A 27,169-nucleotide genomic window follows, 5' to 3' on the forward strand; every position below is an offset into this window, starting at 1 on the left:
GCTTGATTTCTGTGAGAATGTGTGAGGATCCGCGCGGCTGCCTGCGCAGGCAGGCAGCCTTTTGACCACTGTTCAGGTCTGCATTCTGCAGGTCTCTGGAAGAGAGACCTTTTGTCAGTTCTGCAGCTTGCTGCTGCTGAGGAATTTGCATGCGTTTGTCATGCAAATTGCCTAGCCACATCCTTTGTAGGCTTGCTATATTAGAAGCTATGTTTCCCAGAGTCTTTTGCTGGTCATAAGGATTTAGTCCTGTGTAACACTCCTGAGTGTCAGCCTTGCTCCTTGTTTGAAGATTAGCTTAGAGCAGGGATGTCAAACCAGTCCTTCGAGGGCCGAGGTCCTCACACATTTTTGACACAGCTCAAATGAATTGATGGATCTGAATAGGGAAAAGTGTGATCCATCAGGTAGAACACATTCCTCTCTTCGTCAGTCCATCCTAAACACTGGCATGGATCTGGCCCTCCAGGCCTGGAGTTCGACACCTGTGGCTTAGAGTAATTCCTGGGACTGCACTAGGCAGGTTCCCTAGTGCAGTTAGGATTGCATATCTGTTTTGTTTGTCTGTTGCGATTGTCCTGTCCCAGCGGTGGCTGACAGGAAATCGTTCTGATCTTTGTTCTTGGAGTATAGCTGGAGCAGCGGTTGCTACCAGCTATCTCATCTGTTCTGTCTGCCTGAATCGCACTAGTCTCTTTCGCTAGTGCTGTGGATCCTTCTGTTCTGTCTGCCTGGATCGCACTCGCCTTGCGCTAGTGCTGTGGATCCTTCTGTTCTGTCTTCCTGGATCGCACTCGCCTTGCGCTAGTGCTGTGGATCCTTCTGTTCTGCCTCCCTGGATCGCACTAGTCTCTTTCGCTAGTGCTGTGGATCCTATCTCTCGCCTGTTCATGTTTTTGTGTATCTGTCTTGTCTGCTACGAATGCTTGCTGGAGGATCGGTGAGGTAACAGTTAAGCAAGCGCTCGCGTCCTCTGTTTTATGTTTGTCTGTCGGTGGTTAGTTAGGCGTGCTTGTCCCTGTTGTGCTTATCACGCAGGGGCCGTGCACGAACGCGTGCACTGTTGCGAATGAGTGCGGTGTTCGAGTTCAGTTAGCGTTTGTTGTTTTCCTTGTCTTCTCATTGTATGATTTGCTGTGCATTTGCTACTCTCGTGCTCTGCCTTGCTGTAGCCTTGTGTCACATCTGGTGATCGCACCTCTCGCGATCGCGTTCCTACTTCATATCTGCTGTGGTGTGTGCACCGTCGCGGGTTGGCGACTGGTTTGGTGCACACACATACAATCTGTCTCTGTGCTCATTCTCAATCGCCTCTCTTGCGATTGCGTTTCTTCCCTTCGTACAATTCCTGTCTGGCGTGTGTGGCGGGGCAGAGGAGCTGTTCCATTGCACTCCACAGCTCCACCTGTCGACAGGAATTTCCCTCTACAGGTGCATTGCACCTTTTGCTGGGTTCCCGCAAATTATACGCTTGTGGAGGATTTCCACGGAGATCACAGAGAGAATTCCACAACCGTTACAGAATGGCAGCCTTTTACATTTTTCCCATTGTCATGAATGAGTGAAATCTGATTTGCTGTTCGTAGCTATGCCCAGGTGTGCAGAGGGGACGCGAGATCTCCAGAACATATCATCCCAGGTAGTAAGGGATCTGTACACTAAGTTTCATTCAAATCGGTCAAGGCGTTTTTGAGTGATCGCAGCACATACATACACTCACACATACACACATACATCCGATTTTATATACACCTTTCTTTGCAAGGACACTCAAAAGCCTGCCATCCATGGATTCTGTCAGTGTTTTGATCTGTTCACCATCAACATTGCGTGCAGCAGCAACCACAACCTCCCAGACACTGTTCAGAGAGGTGTACTGTTTTCCCTCCTTGTAAATCTTACATTTTATGATGGACCACAGGTTCTCAATGGGGTTCACATCAAGTGAACAAGGAGGCCATGTGATTAGTTTTTCTTCTTTTTTCTTGCCAGCCACGCTGTGGAGTACTTGGACGCGTGTGATGGAGCATTGTCCTGCATGAAAATCATGTTTTTCTTGAAGGATGCAGACTTCTTCCTGTACCACTGCTTGAAGAAGGTGTCTTCCAGAAACTGGCAGTAGGACTGGGAGTTGAGCTTGACTCCATCCTCAACCCGAAAAGGCCCCACAAGCTCATCTTTGATGATACCAGCCCAAACCAGTACTCCACCTCCACCTTGCTGGCATCTGAGTCGGACTGGAGCTCTCTGCCCTTTACCAATCCAGCCACGGGCCCATCCATCTGGCCCATCAAGACTCATTCTCATTTCATCAGTCCATAAAACCTTAGAAAAATCAGTCTTGAGATATTTCCTGGCCCAGTCTTGATGTTTCAGCTTGTGTGTCTTGTTCAGTGGTGGTCGTCTTTCAGCCTTTCTCACCTTGGCCATGTCTCTGAGTATTTCACACCTTGTGCTTTTGGGCACTCCAGTGATGTTGCAGCTCTGAAATATGGCCAAACTGGTGGCAAGTGGCATCTTGGCAGCTGCACGCTTGACTTTTCTCAGTTCATGGGCAGTTATTTTGCGCCTTGGTTTTCCACACACTTCTTGCGACCCTGTTGACTATTTTGAATGAAACGATTGATTGTTCGATGATCACGCTTCAGAAGCTTTGCAATTTTAAGAGTGCTGCATCCCTCTGCAAGATATCTCACTATCTTTGACTTTTCTGAGCCTGTGAAGTCCTTCTTTTGACCCATTTTGCCAAAGGAAAGGAAGTTGCCTAATAATTATGCACACCTGATATAGGGTGTTGATGTCATTAGACCACACCCCTTCTCATTACAGAGATGCACATCACCTAATATGCTTAATTGGTAGTAGGCTTTCGAGCCTATACAGCTTGGAGTAAGACAACATGCATAAAGAGGATGATGTGGTCAAAATACTCATTTGCCTAATAACTCTGCACTCCCTGTATATAGAAGATGGCTTTAGGCCCATACACTGGTCGATTTCAGCCATCAATTCTTTCAAATCTGTCGATCGATCAATTTGTGGTCAATTTCAATCGATTTCAATAGATTTGATCTATCTGACAGGATGGAAAATCTAGGTCGATCTGCTGCTGGCAACAGAGTTGCATTGGATCGAATGGTCCAATAATGCATTTAGATCGATTTCCAATAGATTTCATTCTGAAATCTATAGGAAAACTGCTCCTATGTGTGGCACACATCAGATAGATTCCTGTCAGATCGGACTTGACAGGCATCTGCCAGAAATATATCTAATGGTTGAATCTGCTGCAAATCTATAGGTGTATGGCCAACTTTAGTCAGTCTGCAGTGCTGTGTAATCTCACTACAGAAGCACACCTGATAAGCAGGGCTGTACAAATGTAATGAGGTGTCTGAAGCTCCCCCTGCTGGACACAGTCATATTTATATTCATGAGTCATGCTTCTTGTTTATCTGCTTTATAATATTTATTTATAAATGTATTTATATTAACCACTTGCCGACCACCCACTACCTATGGGCGTCAGCAAAGTGGCACGCCCAGGACTGTTCTGGCCGGGGATTGTGATGCGCACGCATCCGCTGGCAATAGGCTCCGCCCACCCGCAACGTCAACCCGCCGGCCGATCGGAAGCGCCGGGGGGTTTGTTAACCCTGCGATTGCCGCTACAAAGTGTATAATACACTTTGTAATGTATACAACGGGCTCGATTCACAAAGCGGTGATAACCCAGTTATCACGCCTAAAAGACTTTAGGCGTGATAACCTTTGCACCACTGAGTTATCACCGATTTTTGCTCTAACTCGCGCGAAGTTTCCGCGCGTACACGCGTACGTGTGCGCGCAAAGTCCCATAGGGCTTAATGGGAGCTTCGCGCGAAGCAGGGACGCTGCGCGCGCGCGCGTGCGCGGTTGCGCGCGCAAGACTTTGCGCTCGGAAAATTTGCGCGAGTTGCTTCTTATCATGCCTAAAGTGAGTTTAGGCGTGATAAGGGGCTTTTCACTGGCGTGCAAACACTTTGCACCGCTTTGTGAATCAAGCCCAAAGTGTATTATACAGGCTGCCTCCTGCCCTGGTGGTCCCAGTGATCAAGGGACCACCAGGGCAGGCTGCAGCCCTCCCTGTCTGCACCCAAGCACACTGATCTGCCCCCCCTGCCCCCTGATCGCCCACAGCACCCCTCAGACCCCCCCTGCCCACCCCCCAGACCACTGTTTGCACCGAATCACCCCCCTAATCACCCATCAATCACTCCCTGTCACTATCTGTCAACGCTATTTTTTAGATTAGGTCCTAAACTGCCCCTGATCACCCCCCCCCCACACACACCCTCAGATAGCCCCCCCCCCCCCTTTGTACTGTATACATCTATTCTCCCCTGTAATCACCTGTCAATCACCTGTTAATCTCAAATCAATCACCCTTTGTCACTGCCACCCATCAGATCAGACCCTAACCTGCCCCTTGTGGGCACCTGATAACCCGCCCACACCCTCAGATTGCCCGCAGACCCACCCTCAGATCACCTCCGAAAGTGCATTTTTTACATCTTCTCTCCCCTCTAATCACCCAGTGATCACCCATCAATCACCCCGTCACCACCTGTCACTGCTACCCATCAGATCAGACACTAATCTGCCCCTTGCGGGCACCCAATCACCCGCCACACCCTCAAATAGCCCCCCAGACTCTCTCTGATCAACTCGCTAGTGCATTGCTTGCATATATTCTCCCTTGTAATCACCTACTGATCACCTATCAATCACCCCGTCACCCCCTGTCACCACCTGTCACCACCTGTCACTGCCACCCATCAGATCAGACCCTAATCTGCCCCTTGCAGGCACCCAATCACCCGCCCGCACCCTCAGATAGCCCCCCAGACCTGCTCTGATCAACTCGCCAGTGCATTGCTTGCATATATTCTCCCTTGTAATCACCTACTGATCACCTATCAATCACTCCATCACCCCCTGTCACTGCTACCCATTAGATCAGACCCTAATCTGCCCCTTGCGGGCAACTAATCACCCGCCCACACCCTCAGATAGCCCCCCAGACCCCCTCTGATAAACTCGGCAGTGCATTGCTTGCATATATTCTCCTCTGTAATCACCTACTGATCACCTATCAATCACCCCCTCATCCCCTGTCACCACCTGTCACTGCTACCAATCAGATCAGACCCTAATCTGCCCCTTGCGGGCACCCAATCACCCGCCCAAACCCTCAGATAGCCCCCCAGACCCCCTCTGATCACCTACCCAGTGCATTATTTACATATGTTCTCCCCTCTAATCACCCACTGATCACCCATCAATCACCCCCTGTCACCACCTGTCACTGCTACCCATCATACCCATCAGATCAGACCCTCATCTGCCCCTTGCAGGCACCCAATGACTGGCCCATACCCTCAGATCGCCCTCAGATACCCCCGATCACCTCCCCAGTGCATTGCTTGCATCTATTCCCCCCTCTATTCACACCCTGAGACACCCATCAATCACCTCCTGTCACCCCCTAGCACACCGACCCATCAAATCAGGCCCTAATTTGCCCCGTGTAGGCTCCTGATCACTTGGCCAAACCCTCAGATCTCTCTCAGACTCCCTTACGATCACCTCCCCAGTGCATTGATTGCACCTATTCTCCCCTCTAATCACCCACTGAGACACCCATCAATTACCGTCACCACCTGTCACCTTCTAGCACTCCTATCCATCAGATCAGGCCCTAATCTGCTATGTGCGGGCTTCTGATCACCCAGCCAAACCCTCACCTGCCCCACCGCAGTGACAGAATTTTTTTTTCTGATCACTGCTGGTCTCTACGACTTAATTGTGGCTGAGACCACCCGTTATGCCACACAATACGCAACCGCCGCAAAAAGCTACCATGCCCAGCCTTTTCGGTGGAAGCCACTCCAAGTTTCCAAACGTAACATTTTTTGGGGCCTTCTCCTTAACATGGGTCTAGTCAAAAAGAATGTATTGCGGTCTTATTGGTCTACGCACCCAATACATCACATGCCCATGTTCTCTGCTGCCATGTCCAGGTCACGATTTGAGAACATCCTGCGCTTCCTGCACTTCAGTGCCAATACAACCTGTCATCTAAGAGGCCACCCTGCTTATGACTAGTTCCACAAAATTCGGCCCCTCATAGACCACCTGTCATCAAAATTTGCAGATGCTTATACCCCTGAACAGTCATTTTGAGGCATTTGGTTTCCAGACTACTCCTCACAGTTTTGGGCCCCTAAAATGCCAGGGCAGTATAGGAACCCCACCAAGTGACCCCATTTTAGAAAGAAGACACCCCAAGGTATTCCGTTAGGAGTATGGTGAGTTCATAGAAGATTTTATTTTTTGTCACAAGTTAGCAGAAAATGACACTTTGTGAAAAAAAACAATAAAAATCAATTTCCGCTAACTTGTGACAAAAAATAAAATCTTCTATGAACTCACCATACTCCTAACAGAATACCTTGGGGTGTCTTCTTTCTAAAATGGGGTCATTTGTGGGGGTTCCTATACTGTCCTGGCATTTTAGGGGCCCTAAACCGTGAGAAGTAGTCTTGAAACCAAATGTCTCAAAATGACCTGTGAAATCCTAAAGGTACTCATTGGACTTTAGGCCCCTTAGCGCAGTTAGGGTGCAAAAAAGTGCCACACATGTGGTACCGCCGTACTCAGGAGAAGTAGTATAATGTGTTTTGGGGTGTATTTTTATACATACCCATGCTGGGTGGGAGAAATATCTCTGTAAATGGACAATTGTGTGTAAAAAAAATCAAACAATTGTCATTTACAGAGATATTTCTCCCACCCAGCATGGGTATATGTAAAAATACACCACAAAACACATTATACTACTTCTCCTGAGTACGGCAATACCACATGTGTGACACTTTTTTGCAGCCTAGGTGCGCTAAGGGGCCCAAAGTCCAATGAGCACCTTTAGGCTTTACAGGGGTGCTTACAATTTAGCACCCCCCAAAATGCCAGGACAGTAAACACCCCACAAATGACCCCATTTTGGAAAGTAGACATCCCAAAGTATTCAGAGAGGGGCATGGTGAGTCCATGGCAGATTTCTTCTTTGTTTGTCACAAGTTAGCAGAAATGGAAACTTTTTATTTTATTTTTTTGTCACAAAGTGTCATTTTCCGCTAACTTGTGACAAAAAAATAAAATCTTCTATGAACTCACCATGCCTCTCAGTGAATACTTTGGGATGTCTTCTTTCCAAAATGGGGTCATTTGGGGGGTATTTATACTATCCTGGAATTTTAGCACCTCATGAAACACGTCAGGTGGTCAGAAAAGTCAGAGATACTCCAAAATGGGAAAATTCACTTTTGGCACCATAGTTTGTAAACTCTATAACTTTTACCCAAACCAATAAATATACACTGAATGTTTTTTTTTTTTTTTTTTTTTTTTTTTTTATCAAAGACATGTAGCACAATAAATCTGGACAAAAATGTATACAGAAATTTTATTTTATTTGACAAATGTTATCACAGAAAGTTTAAAAAATCATTTTTTTGACAAAATATCTGTCTTTTTTGATGAATATAATAAAAACTAAAATTCGCGGCAGCAATCAAATAGCACCAAAAGAAAGCTGTATTAGTGACAAGAAAAGGAGGTAATATTCATTTAGATGGTAGGTTGTATGACCTAGCAATAAACCGTTAAAGCTGCAGTGGTCTGAATGGAGAAAAAGGCTCTGGTCCTTAAAGAGACTCTGTAACAAATTGTTTATCTTTATTTCTTCTATGCTATAAGTTCCTATGCCTTTTCTAATGTGGTCTGGCTTACTGCAGCTTTTCCTAATTGCACAGTAGCTGTGTTATCTCTGTTATATGATCTAATCTTCTCTCTATAGTCGGCACAGTCAGGCTGAGGCAGTCAGACTGGAATGTGCAGGGCTGCTTGTGATTAGCTAGAAGCTGTACACACCCCCTGCAGGCTCTGTGTGACTAACACACTCTGCTTAGCTGAGCCTATTAGAAGCTGGTTAGTTTGTTTGTAAACACTGCCTAAAACTGGCAATTACAAGCCAGGTTTGCAGCAGAGAATGGCAGAAACAGCACAGAGGGGACCAGGAGCACATAATGAATAGAATGGTATGCTTTTTATTGTAAGAATTTCAGAGTACAGATTCTCTTTAAGGGGCGAAAAGACTGTGGTCCTCAAGTGGTTGTGCGCAAAGTGAAAAATGGGCGTGGCCATGATGACATGATGTAGGCAGAACCAACCAATCGGAATGAGCTGAGCCATACTGCTAACCTGCTGCCATTAGGGATATCCAGATAGAAAACTGTGTTGTCCGAGTTGGCGAGGGCCCAACTGTGGCTTCACAACCACTGCCTGGAACCTGCTGTTGCCACAGGTGTCATATTTTTCTATCCAGTGTTTTAATTAATGCTGTGGTTCCACTGCCAGGTTCCATAGCCTATTCTGTTGCCACTAACTCCTCCCACTGCTGCTGCTTACATTTCTGAGACCCGCAGGCCCCACTGTTTGTGATTGGAAACCCAACACATCCCATCCCCCCAAGAACACCATGCCTACCATGAAACATGGCGGTGGCAGCATCACGCTCTCAGGAAGTTTTCCAGCAGCCGGGAAGAGTGGTCGGATGGATGGTGCTAAATACAGGGATATTCCTGAGATAAACCGGTGTCAGTCTGCCAGAGATCTGAGGCTGTGATGGAGATTTACCTTCCAGCAGGACAATGACCTGAAGCATACTGCTAAAGCAACACTCGAGTGCTTTCAGGGGAAACAGGGCCGGCCTTTAATCTGTACGGCCTGAGCTGTATATCCTGCCGGCATAGCGGGATGTACTGTACTGAACAAATGCTATATTTCTGGGTGAGGTAGAAGTTAATACTGGGGGCACATCTGGCTGCTTATACTGGGGTGGGGGCTGCATAACAGGAACCCGAGGTGCAGAGCAGGGACAAGGTCCTCCAGCACCCAAGGCTGAGACACCAAAGTGCGCCCCTCCATCCCTCCCACCCCAGCTGTCACACACTGATTGCTATTACACTAAGAGGCCCCTCCATCCCTCCCACCCCAGCCGTCACACACTGATTGCTATTACACTAAGAGGCCCCTCCATCCCTCCAACCCCAGCCGTCACAATATGATTGCTATTAGACTAAGAGGCGCCACAGGGCCCACAACCTCCCCAACACCTTAATATCTAGTTATCTGGTTTGCAGTCACTGCTATGTATCCCCTTTTCTTATTTCTTTCTGCTTCATACACAATTAGGAATGACAGCTGAATGAATTGTGCGCCCCCTCCTACACTGCGCCCTGAGGCTGGAGCCTCTCCAGCCTATGCCTCGGCCCGGCCCTGCCGAGGTGAGAGGGATATGGAGGCTGCCATATGTATTTCCTGTTACACAATACCAGTTTCCTGGCAGTCCTGCTGATCTCTCTGGCTGCAGTAGTGTCTGAATCACACACCTGAAACAAGCATGCAGCTAATACGGTCACACTTCAGTCACCTGATATGCTGCATGCTTGTTCAGGGGTTATGGCTATGTAAACGGGCGTGACCAAAATCGTCTGAGGCGGCCGATAACGACCACCTCAGCCACTAATCATGCGTGTGCACACCGGCCTCCGACTGACGCCCTGCAAGTGATCTGCCTGGGGGATCAACTTGACTGAGCGACGGCCAACTCTATTGTGCATGCCCCTCCCCTGCCGGTCATGTGACATCATTAACGCACCGCTCCGCCATCCCTCCGCCCCTCTCCCGCCGGCCATGTGACATCACTAACGCGCCGCTCCATCATCCCTCTGCCCCCCCCCGGCCAGCCATATGACGTCACTAACGCACTGCTCCGTCATCCCTCCGCCCTTCCCCCGCCAGCCACGTGACGTCACCTACGCTCCGCTCTGTCATCCCTCCGCCCCTCTCTTGCCGGCCATGTGACGTCACCTACGCTCCGCTCCATTGTCCCTCCGCCCCTCCCCTGCCGGCCATGTGACATCACTAACGCACTGCTCCGTCATCCCTCCGCCCTTCCCCCGCCAGCCACGTGACGTCACTAACGCTTTGCTCCGTCATCCCTGCATCCCTCCCCCGCCGGCCACGTGATGTCACCTACGCTCCGCTCCGTCATCCCTCTGCCCCTCCCCCGCCGGCCATGTGACGTCACCTACGCACAGCTCCATCATCCCTCCGCCCCTCCCCCGCCGGCCATGTGTCATCACTAACGCACTGCTCAGTCATCCTTCCGCCCCCCTGCAGAGCGACAGAACATTTCATCAGCTATACAGGTGACTTTGCATCTATTCAGCCTGGCCCCGCGATGTCTCCCTGACAGGCAGCATCAGTCATGGCTAAGCATATTAGAGACAGAGGATTAGCAGGGCAGCCAGGCAATCTGCATTATTTAAAGGAAACAAATATGCCAGCCTCCATATATCTCTCAGCTCAGTTTCCCTTTAAAGAGAGCCTGTACTAAACAAACCCCTCTGGGGGATACTCACCTCGGGAGGGGGAAGTGTCTGTGTCCCTATGAGGCTTACTTGTCCCCTGTAGTTGCGGGGAATCCAGCGCCGGCTCCCTCGAATCCTCCCCCGACAAGCATGACAAGCGGTGACATATTTACCTCTCCGGGATCCGGCGCAGGTGCAGCAGTGACTCTTCCTCCAGGATAGGCGGAAATAGCCGATCGTATCCGCTGTACTGCGCAGGCACAAAGGACTCGCCCTCGCACAATATAGTGGGTGTGGCTATTTCCTCCTTACCCGAACGGACAGCCGCTCGTGAGCCTGCGCAGGATCGCGGAGAGGTACATATTTACCTCATCAAAGTTCAGGGGGCTGCAGCGCTGGATTTCCGGGACACCGGAGGACGGGGGAAGCCTCGTTAGGATCCAGAGGATTCCCCCTCCCAAGGTAAGTATACCCCAGAGGGTTTTTTCATTACAGATTATTTTTAATACTGGGAGCAACCTACACTGAGGGGGGCACATCTGGCTGCCTATACTGGGGGGAAGGGGGGGGGGATGCCATACCTGCCCTTCTTAGTGCAGGCCCTGAGCGTTCCATGGCATGGTGGCATTGGGGCCCGTCTTAGTGCAGGCCCTGAGCTCTCCATGGCATGGTGGCATTGGGGCCCGTCTTAGTGCAGGCCCTGAGCGTTCCATGGCATGGTGGCATTGGGGCCCGTCTTAGTGCAGGCCCTGAGCTCTCCATGGCATGGTGGCATTGGGGCCCGTCTTAGTGCAGGCCCTGAGCGTTCCATGGCATGAAAAGAGAAAAGACCGAGAGCCCAAAATAGTGTAGTATGTTTTTGTAGGGGATGAGAATAATGAAAGTAAGTAATATACTCACAAGTCAGGGTTGCCTCAAGAGCAACCACTGTAAACGCAGGTGGGGAGAACAAGCCTGTCCCCACTCAGGAGTAAAACGTCGCTCTCTGTGGATAGAGGAATTGTAGGGCAGATCACCCTTCCACCAAGGGTGGACTTCTGAATGCAAGAAGATGTACAGAGGCGCCGGAAGTATAAAAGTGGCTAAAACGTTTAAAATGTTTTGGTCGCGGTGGTGGACCAGCTGACCACAAACGGACAACAAGGCTGTTGTTTTTAAATAAATATATACAAAATTTATTCGGAAAGCTCCCAGCAATTAGTCGCAACGCGTTTCACGGGTAGCAACACAGAGGTGCCAAGCTTCATCCAGACTTCACGCTGTGTTGTTGCTCCTGCCCCCTATTGCCTGAAGAAGCGGGTTGCTACCCGTGAAACGCGTTGCGACTAATTGCTGGGAGCTTTCCGAATAAATTTTGTATATATTTATTTAAAAACAACAGCCTTGTTGTCCGTTTGTGGTCAGCTGGTCCACCACCGCGACCAAAACATTTTAAACGTTTTAGCCACTTTTATACTTCCGGCGCCTCTGTACATCTTCTTGCGTTCCATGGCATGGTGGCATTGGGGCCCGTCTTAGTGCAGGCCCTTAGCTCTCCATGGCATTGTGGCATTGGGGCCCATCTTAGTGCAGGCCCTGAGCGTTCCATGGCACGGTGGATTGGGGCCCATCTTAGTGCAGGCCCTGAGCTCTCCATGGCATGGTGGCATTGGGGCCCGTCTTAGTGCAGGCCCTTAGCTCTCCATGGCATTGTGGCATTGGGGCCCGTCTTAGTGCAGGCCCTGAGCTCTCCATGGCATGGTGGCATTGGGGCCCGTCTTAGTGCAGGCCCTGAGCGTTTCATGGCATGGTGGCATTGGGGCTCGTCTTAGTGCAGGCCTTGAGCGTTCCATGGCATGGTGGCATTGGGACCCGTCTTAGTGCAGGCCCTGAGCTCTCCATAGCATGGTGGCATTGGGGCCCGTCTTAGTGCAGGCCCTGAGCGTTCCATGGTATGGTGGCATTGGGGCTCGTCTTAGTGCAGGCCTTGAGCGTTCCATGGCATGGTGGCATTGGGGCCCGTCTTAGTGCAGGCCCTGAGCTCTCCATGGCATGGTGGCATTGGGGCCCGTCTTAGTGCAGGCCTTGAGCGTTCCATGGCATGGTGGCATTGGGGCCCGTCTTAGTGCAGGCCCTGAGCTCTCCATGGCATGGTGGCATTGGGGTCCATCTTAGTGCAGGCCCTGAGCGTTCCATGGTATGGTGGCATTGGGGCTCGTCTTAGTGCAGGCCTTGAGCGTTCCATGGCATGGTGGCATTGGGGCCCGTCTTAGTGCAGGCCCTGAGCTCTCCATGGCATGGTGGCATTGGGGCCCGTCTTAGTGCAGGCCCTGAGCTCTCCATGGCATGGTGGCATTGGGGCCTGTCTTAGTGCAGGCCCTGAGCTCTCCATGGCATGGTGGCATTGGGGCCCGTCTTAGTGCAGGCCTTGAGCGTTCCATGGCATGGTGGCATTGGGGCCCGTCTTAGTGCAGGCCCTGAGCTCTCCATGGCATGGTGGCATTGGGGTCCATCTTAGTGCAGGCCTTGAGCGTTCCATGGCATGGTGGCATTGGGCCCGTCTTAGTGCAGGCCCTGAGCTCTCCATGGCATGGTGGCATTGGGGCCCGTCTTAGTGCAGGCCTTGAGCGTTCCATGGCATGGTGGCATTGGGGCCCGTCTTAGTGCAGGGCCCTGAGCGTTCCATGGCATGGTAGCATTGGGGCTCGTCTTAGTGCAGGCCCTGAGCTCTCCATGGCATGGTGGCATTGGGGCCTGTCTTAGTGCAGGCCCTGAGCGTTCCATGGCATGGTGGCATTGGGGCCCGTCTTAGTGCAGGGCCCTGAGCTCTCCATGGCATGGTGGCATTGGGGCCCATCTTAGATCAAGCCCTGAGCTCTCCATGGCATGGTGGCATTGGGCCCCGTCTTAGTGCAGGCCCTGAGCGTTCCATGGCATGGTGGCATTTGGGCCCGTCTTAGTGCAGGCCCTGAGCTCTCCATGGCATGGTGGCAGTGGGGCCCGTCTTAGTGCAGGCCCTGAGCGTTCCAAGACATGGTGGCATTGGGGCCCGTCTTAGTGCAGGGCCCTGAGCGTTCCAAGGCATGGTGGCATTGGGGCCCGTCTTAGTGCAGGCCCTGAGCGTTCCATGGCATGGTGGCAGTGGGGCCCTTCTTAGTGCAGGGCCCTGAGCGCTCTATAGCATGGCTATAGCATGGTGGCATTGGGGCCTGTCTTAGTGCAGGCCCTGAGCTCTCCATGGCATGGTGGCATTGGGGCCCGTCTTAGTGCAGGCCTTGAGCGTTCCATGGCATGGTGGCATTGGGGCCCGTCTTAGTGCAGGCCCTGAGCTCTCCATGGCATGGTGGCATTGGGGTCCATCTTAGTGCAGGCCTTGAGCGTTCCATGGCATGGTGGCATTGGGCCCGTCTTAGTGCAGGCCCTGAGCTCTCCATGGCATGGTGGCATTGGGGCCCGTCTTAGTGCAGGCCTTGAGCGTTCCATGGCATGGTGGCATTGGGGCCCGTCTTAGTGCAGGGCCCTGAGCGTTCCATGGCATGGTAGCATTGGGGCTCGTCTTAGTGCAGGCCCTGAGCTCTCCATGGCATGGTGGCATTGGGGCCTGTCTTAGTGCAGGCCCTGAGCGTTCCATGGCATGGTGGCATTGGGGCCCGTCTTAGTGCAGGGCCCTGAGCTCTCCATGGCATGGTGGCATTGGGGCCCATCTTAGATCAAGCCCTGAGCTCTCCATGGCATGGTGGCATTGGGCCCCGTCTTAGTGCAGGCCCTGAGCGTTCCATGGCATGGTGGCATTGGGGCCCGTCTTAGTGCAGGCCCTGAGCTCTCCATGGCATGGTGGCAGTGGGGCCCGTCTTAGTGCAGGCCCTGAGCGTTCCAAGACATGGTGGCATTGGGGCCCGTCTTAGTGCAGGGCCCTGAGCGTTCCAAGGCATGGTGGCATTGGGGCCCGTCTTAGTGCAGGCCCTGAGCGTTCCATGGCATGGTGGCAGTGGGGCCCTTCTTAGTGCAGGGCCCTGAGCGCTCTATAGCATGGCTATAGCATGGTGGCATTGGGGCCTGTCTTAGTGCAGGCCCTGAGCGTTCCATGGCATGGTGGCATTGGGGCCCGTCTTTGTGCAGGCCCTGAGTGTTCCATGGCATGGTGGCATTGGGGCCTGTCTTAGTGCAGGCCCTGAGCTCTCCATGGCATGGTGGCATTGGGGCCCGTCTTTGTGCAGGCCCTGAGTGTTCCATGGCATGGTGGCATTGGGGCCCGTCTTAGTGCCGGCCCTGAGCTCTCCATGGCATGGTGGCATTGGGGCCCGTCTTAGTGCAGGGCCCTGAGTGTTCCATGGCATGGTGGCATTGGGGCCCGTCTTAGTGCAGGCCCTGAGCGTTCCATGGCATGGTGGCATTGGGGCTTGTCTTAGTGCAGGGCCCTGAGTGTTCCATGGCATGGTGGCATTGTGGCCCTTCTTCGTGCTGGCCCTGAGCTTTCCATGGCATTTGGGCCCATCTTAGTGCAGATCCTGAGCGTTCCATGGCATGGTGGCATTGGGGCCCGTCTTAGTGTAGGGCCCCGAGAGGGAAAGCTGCTGTTAGGTGTGCTGACTCCTCTGGAACTGAACCACTCCTGTGCCTTCTGTTCTGTCCCCATGAAGTAGTTTCTGGTCCGGTCCTGTTTTACTGTTCCAGACAGGTCCAGTCAGCTGATCTGCTCTGGTCACAGTGATGACCACATGGACTCCTCAGAAAGGGAGGGGCTGGGACACAACAGTGACATCTAGTGTCAGATGCACTAACTGCTACCAATCCCTACAGAGGCCGGCTGCTTCCTCTGCTCCCGGCCACTGTGTAGCCTAGGCAAGGTGAGCGGGCATCTGTCAGCAATACCGGCTTCCTCCATCCTCTCGCAGTGCTTTTCCTAGGTGGAGGAATGTTGGAATGAGTAATCCGGCCAGCACAGCCATGGAGGCGTATAGAACCCACTACATCAGGGGTCAGGAACCTTTTTGTCTGAGAGAGCCATAATAGCCACATATTTTAAAATGTAATTCCATGAGAACCATACAATATGTTTCAAACTGGCACAGTGTGCATACGCAGCAGAGGGCTCACGACCCTGTTGCCATGGTGATGTGTATACAGTTGATCTGCCAGGCAGCGGAAGTGTCACACACGTCTTCAGCTTCTCTTGGGTTTCAGCTGCATCATCAATTTCCCCCAGAGCCAGACAGGAGAAATACCGACTAACAGCTTGTACGATTAGCTAGAGATCCCCGAACTTTGGCCCAATAGGATGCCTGTCAAGTGACAGATAGCCTATTGGGCCAATCAAAGTGCAGGGCTCTCGTCCCACAAAGTCACTGACAGGGTCCAGTGTGGGACAATTGGAGCAGCTGTTAGTTTTTGGGGGGGGGGGGGGTGCGAGTAAGTTAGTAGCGCATGCTACAGCAGTAGTGTGCCTACTTTGAATATTTTATTTGCGCTGTCACACTAAGCTGTGCTGCTTGAGCGGTGTAGCTTTGTGAATCACCCCCTACTGATGTGTATGTGAGCTAGATATAGCCATCAAAAGCGCCACCTTCCGTTCCGTATCCCTGCTCTACAGAGATAGTTCAGGGGTCGCGGGGTTAATAGCCCCCGGTGTAGCTGTACCGACCAGTTCACCATCATGAGAGTCGCTGTTCTACCATCACTGGCAAAGTTAGGGGTGGAGAGACCTCTTCCTGCTTCCACCGCGTAATGTTCACAGCCTTTATATTACACCTAGATAGCCTATAAAGCCCGGGTTATCTGCATCAGAATAATGTGCTTCTGCTCCTCAGGGGTGCAAGCAGAGCAGTGGGAGTGGCTTCATCCCCCTCATTTGCATTATTGTATCACCTCCCCTTTCCCAGTCTGATCATTAAAAGTCTCTGCTCTGCTGTGAGGTACTAAACTTCATAGCCGGCCTTTGATATGAGCGACCGGAGCGGTCGCTCAGGGCGCCGGCTTCCAAGGTGGCGCCTATAGCTGGTTGCCTATACTGAGGACACCTACACCTGATTTCCTATACTGGGGGTACCTATAGCTGGCTACCTTTACAGAGGGCTCCAACACCTGGCTACCTATACTGAGGGCACCTATAGCTGGCTACCTATGGGGGAATGGAGATCTTCAACTGACTTCCTATACTGGGGGCACCTATGCTTGGCAACCTATACTGAGGGCACCTACACATGAGATCCTATACTGGGGGCACCTATACCTGGCTACCTACCTATACTGAGTCTGAGGGCGTTTTGGAGGGGGGGGGGGGCACACTGCGGCTATAACGCGTGGTGCAAATTGTCAGTGCTGTGCTATCATTCTAAATGGGGGGGAGGCGGCTAACTGTCCCACTGATTGTCTTTATTAATATTCCTGAAAGGTTTTAGCCTTCATTTTTAAGTGTATTCAGGATAATGCACTCTTTCCATTCATTTGTGGTTATTAATAGTATTTTATCTATTATACAGAGATCTGACCATTTGGCATGATGTGTCACAACGTCAAAAATGTTGGGAACCCCTGTCCTAGGACATATCTCAGGAGAAAAGGGGAATTGCATATGGGCCTGTGTGTGTGTATACGTGCGTGTGTGTGTGTATATGCACGTGGGAAGAGGATGAAGGGGGGGGGGGGCACAAAAATCAGGATTCGCTCAGGGCGCTGTGAAACCTAAGGCCGGCCCTGCTAAACTTACACTTGCTTGATCAGATAAGCCCAAACTGAAAAGACTCAGGCATGAAAGGTCGCGTTTTCTGTCATGTGCGTTTTTCGTGTGTGCGTTTTTACTGAGTTTGCGTTCGTATTTTTTTCTGCAGATGCTTTTTCTCAAGCATTTTCCGTGCATTTGTATGTGTCTGCGTTTCGCATATATGAAACGCATATGCATTTTGTAAGCGTTTCTCACGCGTTTTTCAGTTGGGTTTTATGCTAATCACTAGGAAGACAACAGGAAGCGGAAATACATCACAAAACAAACAAAAAAAATGCATAGAATACGCATGAAAACCGCATACCATTGCGTTCCCATTGACTTTGTGTGTTTTTGATGCGTTTTTGAATATCATGCAACAAAACCAGCGTTTTTAAGAACTCATGTTTGAAAACGCATAGAAAACTCTTATGCGTTTTTTTAATGCATTTTTTCCTGCGGTCCATAGACTTCCATTAGCGGCAAAAATGCAGCATTTTCCGCCATGCTTGCGTTTCTGCTAAGTGTGCGCCTCAAATCCAGCTGTAACTGAAGAAACTGACTGGGAAACATATGACACTCAGTCAGTTTCCCCGCTGCTCCTCTGCAGTCATATAAAACGGGCAACGTCTCAAAAAAATAGATGTATACAGACACACAATGCTGTACATGAGATATCGCCAATTAACCTTTTATGTTTATACCATGCAAATTTATGCAGATGGGATTTGGACCAATCGTGTGCAGTAGCTGATCATTTTGATTCATACACTTCCTTGCTGACTTAATTTACATAAAAAGAAGTTAAAATTAAAATCAACACAAAGCTATTATCTTATTGAACATCTCACTTGTAAATTCCCTGTGCTACAAAACTATCTTTCTAAAGGTTCCCACTAATTATACAATCTTCATTGTACAATCTGAACAAATCTACTGTATGTAGTAGAAGGGTAAAGTCAGTAAATATACTTTAATTGGATAGGTAGTCCCCGATATTACATAGAAGTAGTGAGATTGTACAATGAAGATTGTATCATTAATGGTCGCCTTTAGGTGAATGCTTTCATTCTGCCAATTCCATGAACACAAACTTAGAAGTTCACTGATTATAAAGAAAAATATATAAATAGACTGAGGCCAGGAATAGAAAAGGAAACAGAGAGAAGAGGGTAAGAGGCGTTACCATGCAAATACTGCAGCTCTATCAGTAAAACACTCAGGGGACAGGAAGTGCAGTGTCCTGGGGCATGCTGAGCAGAATATAACCCCGAATGGGGGGAAGGAAGATGGACAATGACGTTCAATAGAGTGCAGAGATGATGAAACACTTCCTGTGTTATGCAGCCAGGACCACAAAAAGAGGAAATAATGTGCTGCATTGTGATAAACCTATAGGTTGTGGCCATATTCAGAGCCGCATCATCCACAAGGCACACCTAGCAGTTGCCTAGGGCCTGGAGAGTGGCTAGGGGCCTGGTGGATGCTAACCCCCCCACCCCCCCACCCCCTCAAATCTTACTAATAAAGCCAGGTGACCATCAGTGCTGAGCAAACACTGCAATCTTGCCTAGTGTCCCATTCCATCTTAATCTATTTATGGCCATATTTATTTCCTTTTAAACAATACCAGTTCCCTGGCAGTCCTGCTGGTAGCGCCACAACACTTTGGGTTACCGACTGATGCCTCTGAGCCCTTTGGCTTGGCTGCAGTAGTGTCTGAATCACACACCTGAAACCAGCATACATCTAATCCAGTCACACTTCAGTCAGAGCATCTGATCTGCTGCATGCTTGTTCAGGGGCTGTGGCTAAATGTATTATGCTAGGTACACACCATACAATTTTCTGGCAGATTTACCTGCCAGATGGATTATTTCCAACATGTCCAATTTTTTTTAATCGTTTTTTTATCGTTTTTCATTCACTTCTATGAAAATTGGAAAAAACGATTGAGACATCAAACGAAAAATGGTAAATCGATAGATATTCGGATTGGACATGTTGGAAATAATCGATCTGGCAGGTAAATCTAACAGAAAATTGTATGGTGTGTACCTAGTATTAGAGGCAGAGGATCAGCAGGACTGCCAGGCAATCTGCATTGTTTAATAATATGTCAGCCTCCATATCCCTCCCACTTCAAGTTCTGCATTGTCCCATCAGGGCACAGATGTACTCAGGCTCGGACTGACCCACCGAACTGCCGATGTTTCCATCGGTGGGCCCCGGCCGCCCCGCCTCCTAGGGGCCCCAGAGCTGAGAAGGAGAGGGGCACAGCGCAGGAAGGGGGGAAATTGTGCACAGAGCAGCGGGAAGGGGGGGAAGACTCCCCCCCCCCTCCCTCACATAGGGCCCCCCTTACGCGCTCTCCCCCCCATCCAGAATTGGAGCCAGCCAGCGGCAGCAGTGGGGAATCACTTACCGGGATGATCAGATCCATAGCTCTGCGTGCCGCTGGCTGGTCTGGTCTCCTGCACTGCACTGTCTAATCACGCTCTCACATGAAGTACTGCGAGAGCATGATTGGTCAGTGCAGGAGACGGAGACCAGACTAGCCAGCCACACGCAGCGCTATCGCTCTGATGCCGGTAAGCTATTCGCGGCTGCTGCCGCTGGCTGGCTGCAATTTTGGAGGGGGGGAGAGCGCGGAAGGGGGGGGCCCTAGGTGAGGGAGAGGGGGAGTCCTCCCCCCCTTCCAGCTGCTCTGTGCACAATTTCCCCCCTTTCTGCGCTGTGCCCCCCTCCTTCTCAGCTCTGGGGCCCCCACTAACTGGGGACCTGCCTTTGTGGGGATAGCTGCTGCCAATCTAATTGCAATTTGTGGGGATATCTGCCGCCAATCTCATTGCATTTTTGTAGGGAAATCTACCACCAATCTAATTGCATTTTGTGGGGATATCTGCTGCCAATCTAATTGCATTTTCTGGGGATATCTGCCGCTAATCTAATTGCATTTTGTAGGGAAATCTGCCGCCAATCTAATTGCATTTGGCGGGGATATCTGCCACCAATCTAATTGCATTTTGTGGGGATATCTGCTGCCAATCTGGTTGCATTTGGTGGGGATATCTGCCGCCAATCTATTTGCATTTTGTGGGGATATCTGCTGCCAATCTAATTGCATTTTGTGGGGATATCTGCCGCCAATCTGATTGTATTTAGTTGGGAAATCTGCCGCCAATCTAATTGCATTTTGTGGGGAAATCTGCCGCCAATCTAATTGCATTTTGTGGGGAAATCTGCCGCCAATCTAATTGCATTTTGTGGGGATATCTGCCGCCAATTTGATTGCATTATGTGGGGAAATCTCCACCAATCTGATTGCATTTTGTCGGAAAATCTGCTGCCATTTGACTACTTGATGAATTATCATGAGGCATGTAACTACTTGATTATTTTATCTAAAATGTATCTGGTCGGATCTAATCTCTGTGAATAACACCGCTACTTATTGGGTTTTTTTTTAAGTCTACCCATGACTCATCATGACCACGCCCATGTTCCAGTACGTGGTGACACCCATTTATTTTTGCTGCGCGCGCCGCATGTGCACACGTCCCTATTGGACACTGTCCTCAGAAGTACATGTGTATGTGAGCCCAAAATGGGGGGGAGAGGGGGGGGAGGTGGAGGAGAGGGGGCCGGGCCCCAGGCTGATACTTCCTTGGTGGGCCCTTAGTGTCCCAGTCTGACCCTGGATGTACTGTATATAATATACGGTATACAGCATCTGGCAGCTCCAATACGCAGATGTAGCCTCTTTCTGTCAAAAATTCCAATTCAGTCTAAACCACTCCCCTTTTTGTGAGGAGGAGGAGTCTCCATGCTGACTAATAGCCAATGACTGCTGCTTGCCTCTGATGACTGGGAGTGGCCAGGCAGCTGCTAGTTGCTGAGGAGGAGGAGGAGTCTCTGTACTGACTGATAGCCAATGATTGCTGCTTGCCTCTGATGACTGGGAGTGGCCAGGCAGCTGCTAGTTGCTGAGGAGGAGGAGTCTCCATGCCGACTGATAGCCAATGACTGCTGCTTGCCTCTGATGACTGGGAGTGGCCAGGCAGCTGCTAGTTGCTGAGGAGGAGGAGTCCCCATGCTGACTGATAGCCAATGACTGCTGCTTGCCTCTGATGACTGGGAGTGGCCAGGCAGCTGCTAGTTGCTGAGGAGGAGGAGTCCCCATGCTGACTGATAGCCAATGACTGCTGCTTGCCTCTGATGACTGGGAGTGGCCAGGCAGCTGCTAGTTGCTGAGGAGGAGGAGTCCCCATGCTGACTGATAGCCAATGACTGCTGCTTGCCTCTGATGACTGGGAGTGGCCAGGCAGCTGTTAGTTGCTGAGGAGGAGGAGTCCCCATGCTGACTGATAGCCAATGACTGTTGCTTGCCTCTGATGACTGGGAGTGGCCAGGCAGCTGCTAGTTGCTGAGGAGGAGGAGTCCCCATGCTGACTGATAGCCAATGACTGCTGCTTGCCTCTGATGACTGGGAGTGGCCAGGCAGCTGCTAGTTGCTGAGGAGGAGGAGGAGTCTCTGTACTGACTGATAGCCAATGACTGCTGCTTGCCTCTGATGACTGGGAGTGGCCAGGCAGCTGCTAGTTGCTGAGGAGGAGGAGTCTCCATGCCGACTGATAGCCAATGACTGCTGCTTGCCTCTGATGACTGGGAGTGGCCAGGCAGCTTCTAGTTGCTGAGGAGGAGGAGTCCCCATGCTGACTGATAGCCAATGACTGCTGCTTGCCTCTGATGACTGGGAGTGGCCAGGCAGCTGCTAGTTGCTGAGGAGGAGGAGTCTCCATGCCGACTGATAGCCAATGACTGCTGCTTGCCTCTGATGACTGGGAGTGGCCAGGCAGCTGCTAGTTGCTGAGAAGGAGGAGTCCCCATGCCGACTGATAGCCAATGACTGTTGCTTGCCTCTGATGACTGGGAGTGGCCAGGCAGCTGCTAGTTGCTGAGGAGGAGGAGTCCCCATGCTGACTGATAGCCAATGACTGCTGCTTGCCTCTGATGACTGGGAGTGGCCAGGCAGCTGCTAGTTGCTGAGGAGGAGGAGTCCCCATGCTGACTGATAGCCAATGACTGCTGCTTGCCTCTGATGACTGGGAGTGGCCAGGCAGCTGCTAGTTGCTGAGGAGGAGGAGTCCCCATGCTGACTGATAGCCAATGACTGCTGCTTGCCTCTGATGACTGGGAGTGGCCAGGCAGCTGCTAGTTGCTGAGGAGGAGGAGTCTCCATGCCGACTGATAGCCAATGACCGCTGCTTGCCTCTGATGACTGGGAGTGGCCAGGCAGCTGCTAGTTGCTGAGGAGGAGGAGTCTCCATGCCGACTGATAGCCAATGACCGCTGCTTGCCTCTGATGACTGGGAGTGGCCAGGCAGCTGCTAGTTGCTGAGGAGGAGGAGTCCCCATGCCGACTGATAGCCAATGACCGTTGCTTGCCTCTGATGACTGGGAGTGGCCAGGCAGCTGCTAGTTGCTGAGGAGGAGGAGTCCCCATGCCGACTGATAGCCAATGACTGCTGCTTGCCTCTGATGACTGGGAGTGGCCAGGCAGCTGCTAGTTGCTGAGGAGGAGGAGTCCCCATGCCGACTGATAGCCAATGACTGCTGCTTGCCTCTGATGACTGGGAGTGGCCAGGCAGCTGCTAGTTGCTGAGGAGGAGGAGTCCCCATGCTGACTGATAGCCAATGACTGCTGCTTGCCTCTGATGACTGGGAGTGGCCAGGCAGCTGCTAGTTGCTGAGGAGGAGGAGTCCCCATGCTGACTGATAGCCAATGACTGCTGCTTGCCTCTGATGACTGGGAGTGGCCAGGCAGCTGCTAGTTGCTGAGGAGGAGGAGTCCCCATGCTGACTGATAGCCAATGACTGCTGCTTGCCTCTGATGACTGGGAGTGGCCAGGCAGCTGCTAGTTGCTGAGGAGGAGGAGTCCCCATGCTGACTGATAGCCAATGACTGCTGCTTGCCTCTGATGACTGGGAGTGGCCAGGCAGCTGCTAGTTGCTGAGGAGGAGGAGTCCCCATGCTGACTGATAGCCAATGACTGCTGCTTGCCTCAGATGACTGGGAGTGGCCAGGCAGCTGCTAGTTGCTGAGGAGGAGGAGTCTCCATGCCGACTGATAGCCAATGACTGCTGCTTGCCTCTGATGACTGGGAGTGGCCAGGCAGCTGCTAGTTGCTGAGGAGGAGGAGTCCCCATGCTGACTGATAGCCAATGACTGCTGCTTGCCTCTGATGACTGGGAGTGGCCAGGCAGCTGCTAGTTGCTGAGGAGGAGGAGTCCCCATGCTGACTGATAGCCAATGACTGCTGCTTGCCTCTGATGACTGGGAGTGGCCAGGCAGCTGCTAGTTGCTGAGGAGGAGGAGTCTCCATGCCGACTGATAGCCAATGACTGCTGCTTGCCTCTGATGACTGGGAGTGGCCAGGCAGCTGCTAGTTGCTGAGGAGGAGGAGTCCCCATGCTGACTGATAGCCAATGACTGCTGCTTGCCTCTGATGACTGGGAGTGGCCAGGCAGCTGCTAGTTGCTGAGGAGGAGGAGTCTCCATGCCGACTGATAGCCAATGACTGCTGCTTGCCTCTGATGACTGGGAGTGGCCAGGCAGCTGCTAGTTGCTGAGGAGGAGGAGTCCCCATGCCGACTGATAGCCAATGACTGCTGCTTGCCTCTGATGACTGGGAGTGGCCAGGCAGCTGCTAGTTGCTGAGGAGGAGGAGTCCCCATGCTGACTGATAGCCAATGACTGCTGCTTGCCTCTGATGACTGGGAGTGGCCAGGCAGCTGCTAGTTGCTGAGGAGGAGGAGTCCCCATGCTGACTGATAGCCAATGACTGCTGCTTGCCTCTGATCACTGGGAGTGGCCAGGCAGCTGCTAGTTGCTGAGGAGGAGGAGTCCCCATGCTGACTGATAGCCAATGACTGCTGCTTGCCTCTGATGACTGGGAGTGGCCAGGCAGCTGCTAGTTGCTGAGGAGGAGGAGTCTCCATGCCGACTGATAGCCAATGACCGCTGCTTGCCTCTGATGACTGGGAGTGGCCAGGCAGCTGCTAGTTGCTGAGGAGGAGGAGTCCCCATGCCGACTGATAGCCAATGACTGCTGCTTGCCTCTGATGACTGGGAGTGGCCAGGCAGCTGCTAGTTGCTGAGGAGGAGGAGTCTCCATGCTGACTGATAGCCAATGACCGCTGCTTGCCTCTGATGACTGGGAGTGGCCAGGCAGCTGCTAGTTGCTGAGGAGGAGGAGTCCCCATGCCGACTGATAGCCAATGACTGTTGCTTGCCTCTGATGACTGGGAGTGGCCAGGCAGCTGCTAGTTGCTGAGGAGGAGGAGTCCCCATGCCGACTGATAGCCAATGACTGCTGCTTGCCTCTGATGACTGGGAGTGGCCAGGCAGCTGCTAGTTGCTGAGGAGGAGGAGTCCCCATGCCGACTGATAGCCAATGACTGCTGCTTGCCTCTGATGACTGGGAGTGGCCAGGCAGCTGCTAGTTGCTGAGGAGGAGGAGTCCCCATGCTGACTGATAGCCAATGACTGCTGCTTGCCTCTGATGACTGGGAGTGGCCAGGCAGCTGCTAGTTGCTGAGGAGGAGGAGTCCCCATGCTGACTGATAGCCAATGACTGCTGCTTGCCTCTGATGACTGGGAGTGGCCAGGCAGCTGCTAGTTGCTGAGGAGATACAGATCTTATAATTGTTGTGGCAAGAGATTTCCTTTTCATTTTAAAAACGCTGTAGCGCTTTAATATGCATAATTCATTATGAATAATGTTTATATTAAATACATACAAAAAAAAAGTGCATGGACAAAACATGATAACTTGACTTGAAGCAGCCCAGCTGAAGCATATGACAGCAAGCTCAGAGGGCAGGACTGCTGCTGTCTGGCTGTACAGACTGCAGGGGGGCGGGGCATAGACAGGCTCCACTGAGAAGATCCCAGCATGCAGCTCTGGAAGTCTGAGGTACAGGAAGTGGCTGGTGAAGAGGCTCCTGACCAGATTCCGCACATGTGGTTTATTTCATCATCTGGACAGATGAAACAAGGCTAGAAAAACATCCGTGCCTGCAGGCGGGAGGTGGGTAGGGCTGGAGAGCAGAGGGCGCCTCTGGTTCTGGGCCCAGAAGGTCAGGGGGGCCTGGGTCATAGCCCCACCCCTCTTCTGACAGTCTATAAGGTCACATGACATTCTGTACACAGAGATTCCCTTCTGTCTACAGTCCTCTGTCAGCCTCACATGAGAAAACACCCGCCTCAGCAGCACACATGTCACAACCGCACTATGCTGGATAGTCAGTCAGTCCCGATATCTGACCCAAATCCCGGAGACCCTCCTTCCTGTCAGCTGACCCTCTCCCTTACGTACAAGTCTGTAATAATTACTGTATTACTTACTACGAGTTCTTATAGATAGCATGACACCTGTGAGTGATAAAAGAATGCAGCGTATTTCTCCAGCACAGATCTGTAACCACAACACCCGTCTCCTGCAGGTAATGACGTGCTGCACCAGGGCCCCGAGCAGCCGTCAGCTCCCCCCACACATCTCAGCACAGGGGACCCCAGCATTCCTACTCACCAGTAGATCAGGGACAGCCCATCAAACCTCTCCAGGACTTTCCCAGGTGGTTTGAGATAGGACATCTCATCTACGTCCCCCGTATATTCCCGGACCCTTCAGAGCACGGCCAGCTGCCAGTCCATGTCCGTCCAGCGTGTGCCGTCTTAATGCTCTACATCATCTCAGCGGTGTGTGTGCTAATCACACGGGATTTCACCACACAGAGCGAGGCCTAATCCCATCCACATATGACTTCTCCCCCCACCATCCCTGCTTCTAACTTCTACGTGTCTACCAGCTGCCAGCCGCCGGGGTCACCAATCACCGGACTTCTCCCCCTGTGCCAGCTGCCAGCCGCCGGCGTCACCAATCGCCAATCACCGGGCTTCTTCCCCCACCATTCCTGCTACTAACTTCTACGTGTCTACCAGCTGCCAGCCGCCGGCGTCACCAATCACCAATCACTGAGCTTCTACCCCCACCATTCCTGCTACTAACTTCAACGTGTCTACCAGCTGCCAGCCACCGCCTTTACCAATCACCGGGCTTCTCCCCACCATTCCTGCTACTAACTTCAACGTGTCTACTAGCTGCCAGCCACCGCCTTCACCAATCACCGGGCTTCTCCCCACCATTACTGCTACTAACTTCAACGTGTCTACCAGCTGCCAGCTGCCGGGGTCACCAATCACCGGACTTCTCCCCCCACCATCCCTGCTTCTAACTTCTACGTCTGTACCAGCTGCCAGCCACCAGCTTCACCAATCACCGGGCTTCTCCCCCCACCATTCCTGCGACTAACTTCAACGTCTCTACCAGCTGCCGGCATCATCAATCACCAGGCTTCACCCCACACCAATCCTGTGACTAACTTCAACGTCTCTACCAGCTGCTAGCCGCCGGCATCACCAATCACCAGGCTTCTCCCCCCACCATTCCTGCAACTAACTTCAATGTGTCTACCAGCTGCCAGCCACCAGCCTCACCAATCACCGGGCTTCTCCCCCCACCATTCCTGCAACTAACTTCAATGTGTCTACCAGCTGCCAGCCGCCAGCATCACCAATCACCGGGCTTCTCCCCCCACCATCCCTGATACTAACTTCAACGTCTCTACCAGCTGCCAGCCGCCGGCATCACCAATCACCAGGCTACTCCCCCCACCAATCCTGCAACTAACTTCAACGTCTCTACCAGCTGCCAGCTGCCGGCATCAACAATCACCAGACTTCTCCCCCCAACATTCCTGCTACTAACTTCTACACCCCACAACAACTTCCTCCTCCTCCTTTGGAGGAGGCTTGGTAAGCAGCTCACCGCTAGACCACCACTACATGCTGAAGCCAGCCTAGCATGTACCATTATGATATATCCAAGAGAAAAATGAGCTTGCTTAGGGGTTTGTAGGATGTCAAAAGCCAACTCACATACATTGG

General features: G+C 51.7%; 1 protein-coding gene across 1 annotated transcript in view; it reads right to left on the reverse strand.

Annotated features, from left to right (window-relative positions):
• LOC137524050 (syntaxin-binding protein 4-like) overlaps positions 1 to 25,993 on the reverse strand; it is a 265,426-nt gene extending 239,433 nt beyond the window's left edge. Inside the window, exon 1 of the mRNA XM_068243473.1 lies at positions 25,752 to 25,993. Within this exon, the coding sequence (XP_068099574.1) occupies positions 25,752 to 25,816 (65 nt within the window). The 5' untranslated portion in view covers positions 25,817 to 25,993. The remainder of the gene's footprint in view (positions 1 to 25,751) is intronic.
• Positions 25,994 to 27,169: the final 1,176 nt, after the last annotated feature.

Source organism: Hyperolius riggenbachi, chromosome 7 (genome assembly GCF_040937935.1).
Source record: "Hyperolius riggenbachi isolate aHypRig1 chromosome 7, aHypRig1.pri, whole genome shotgun sequence".
NCBI lineage: Eukaryota > Metazoa > Chordata > Amphibia > Anura > Hyperoliidae > Hyperolius > Hyperolius riggenbachi.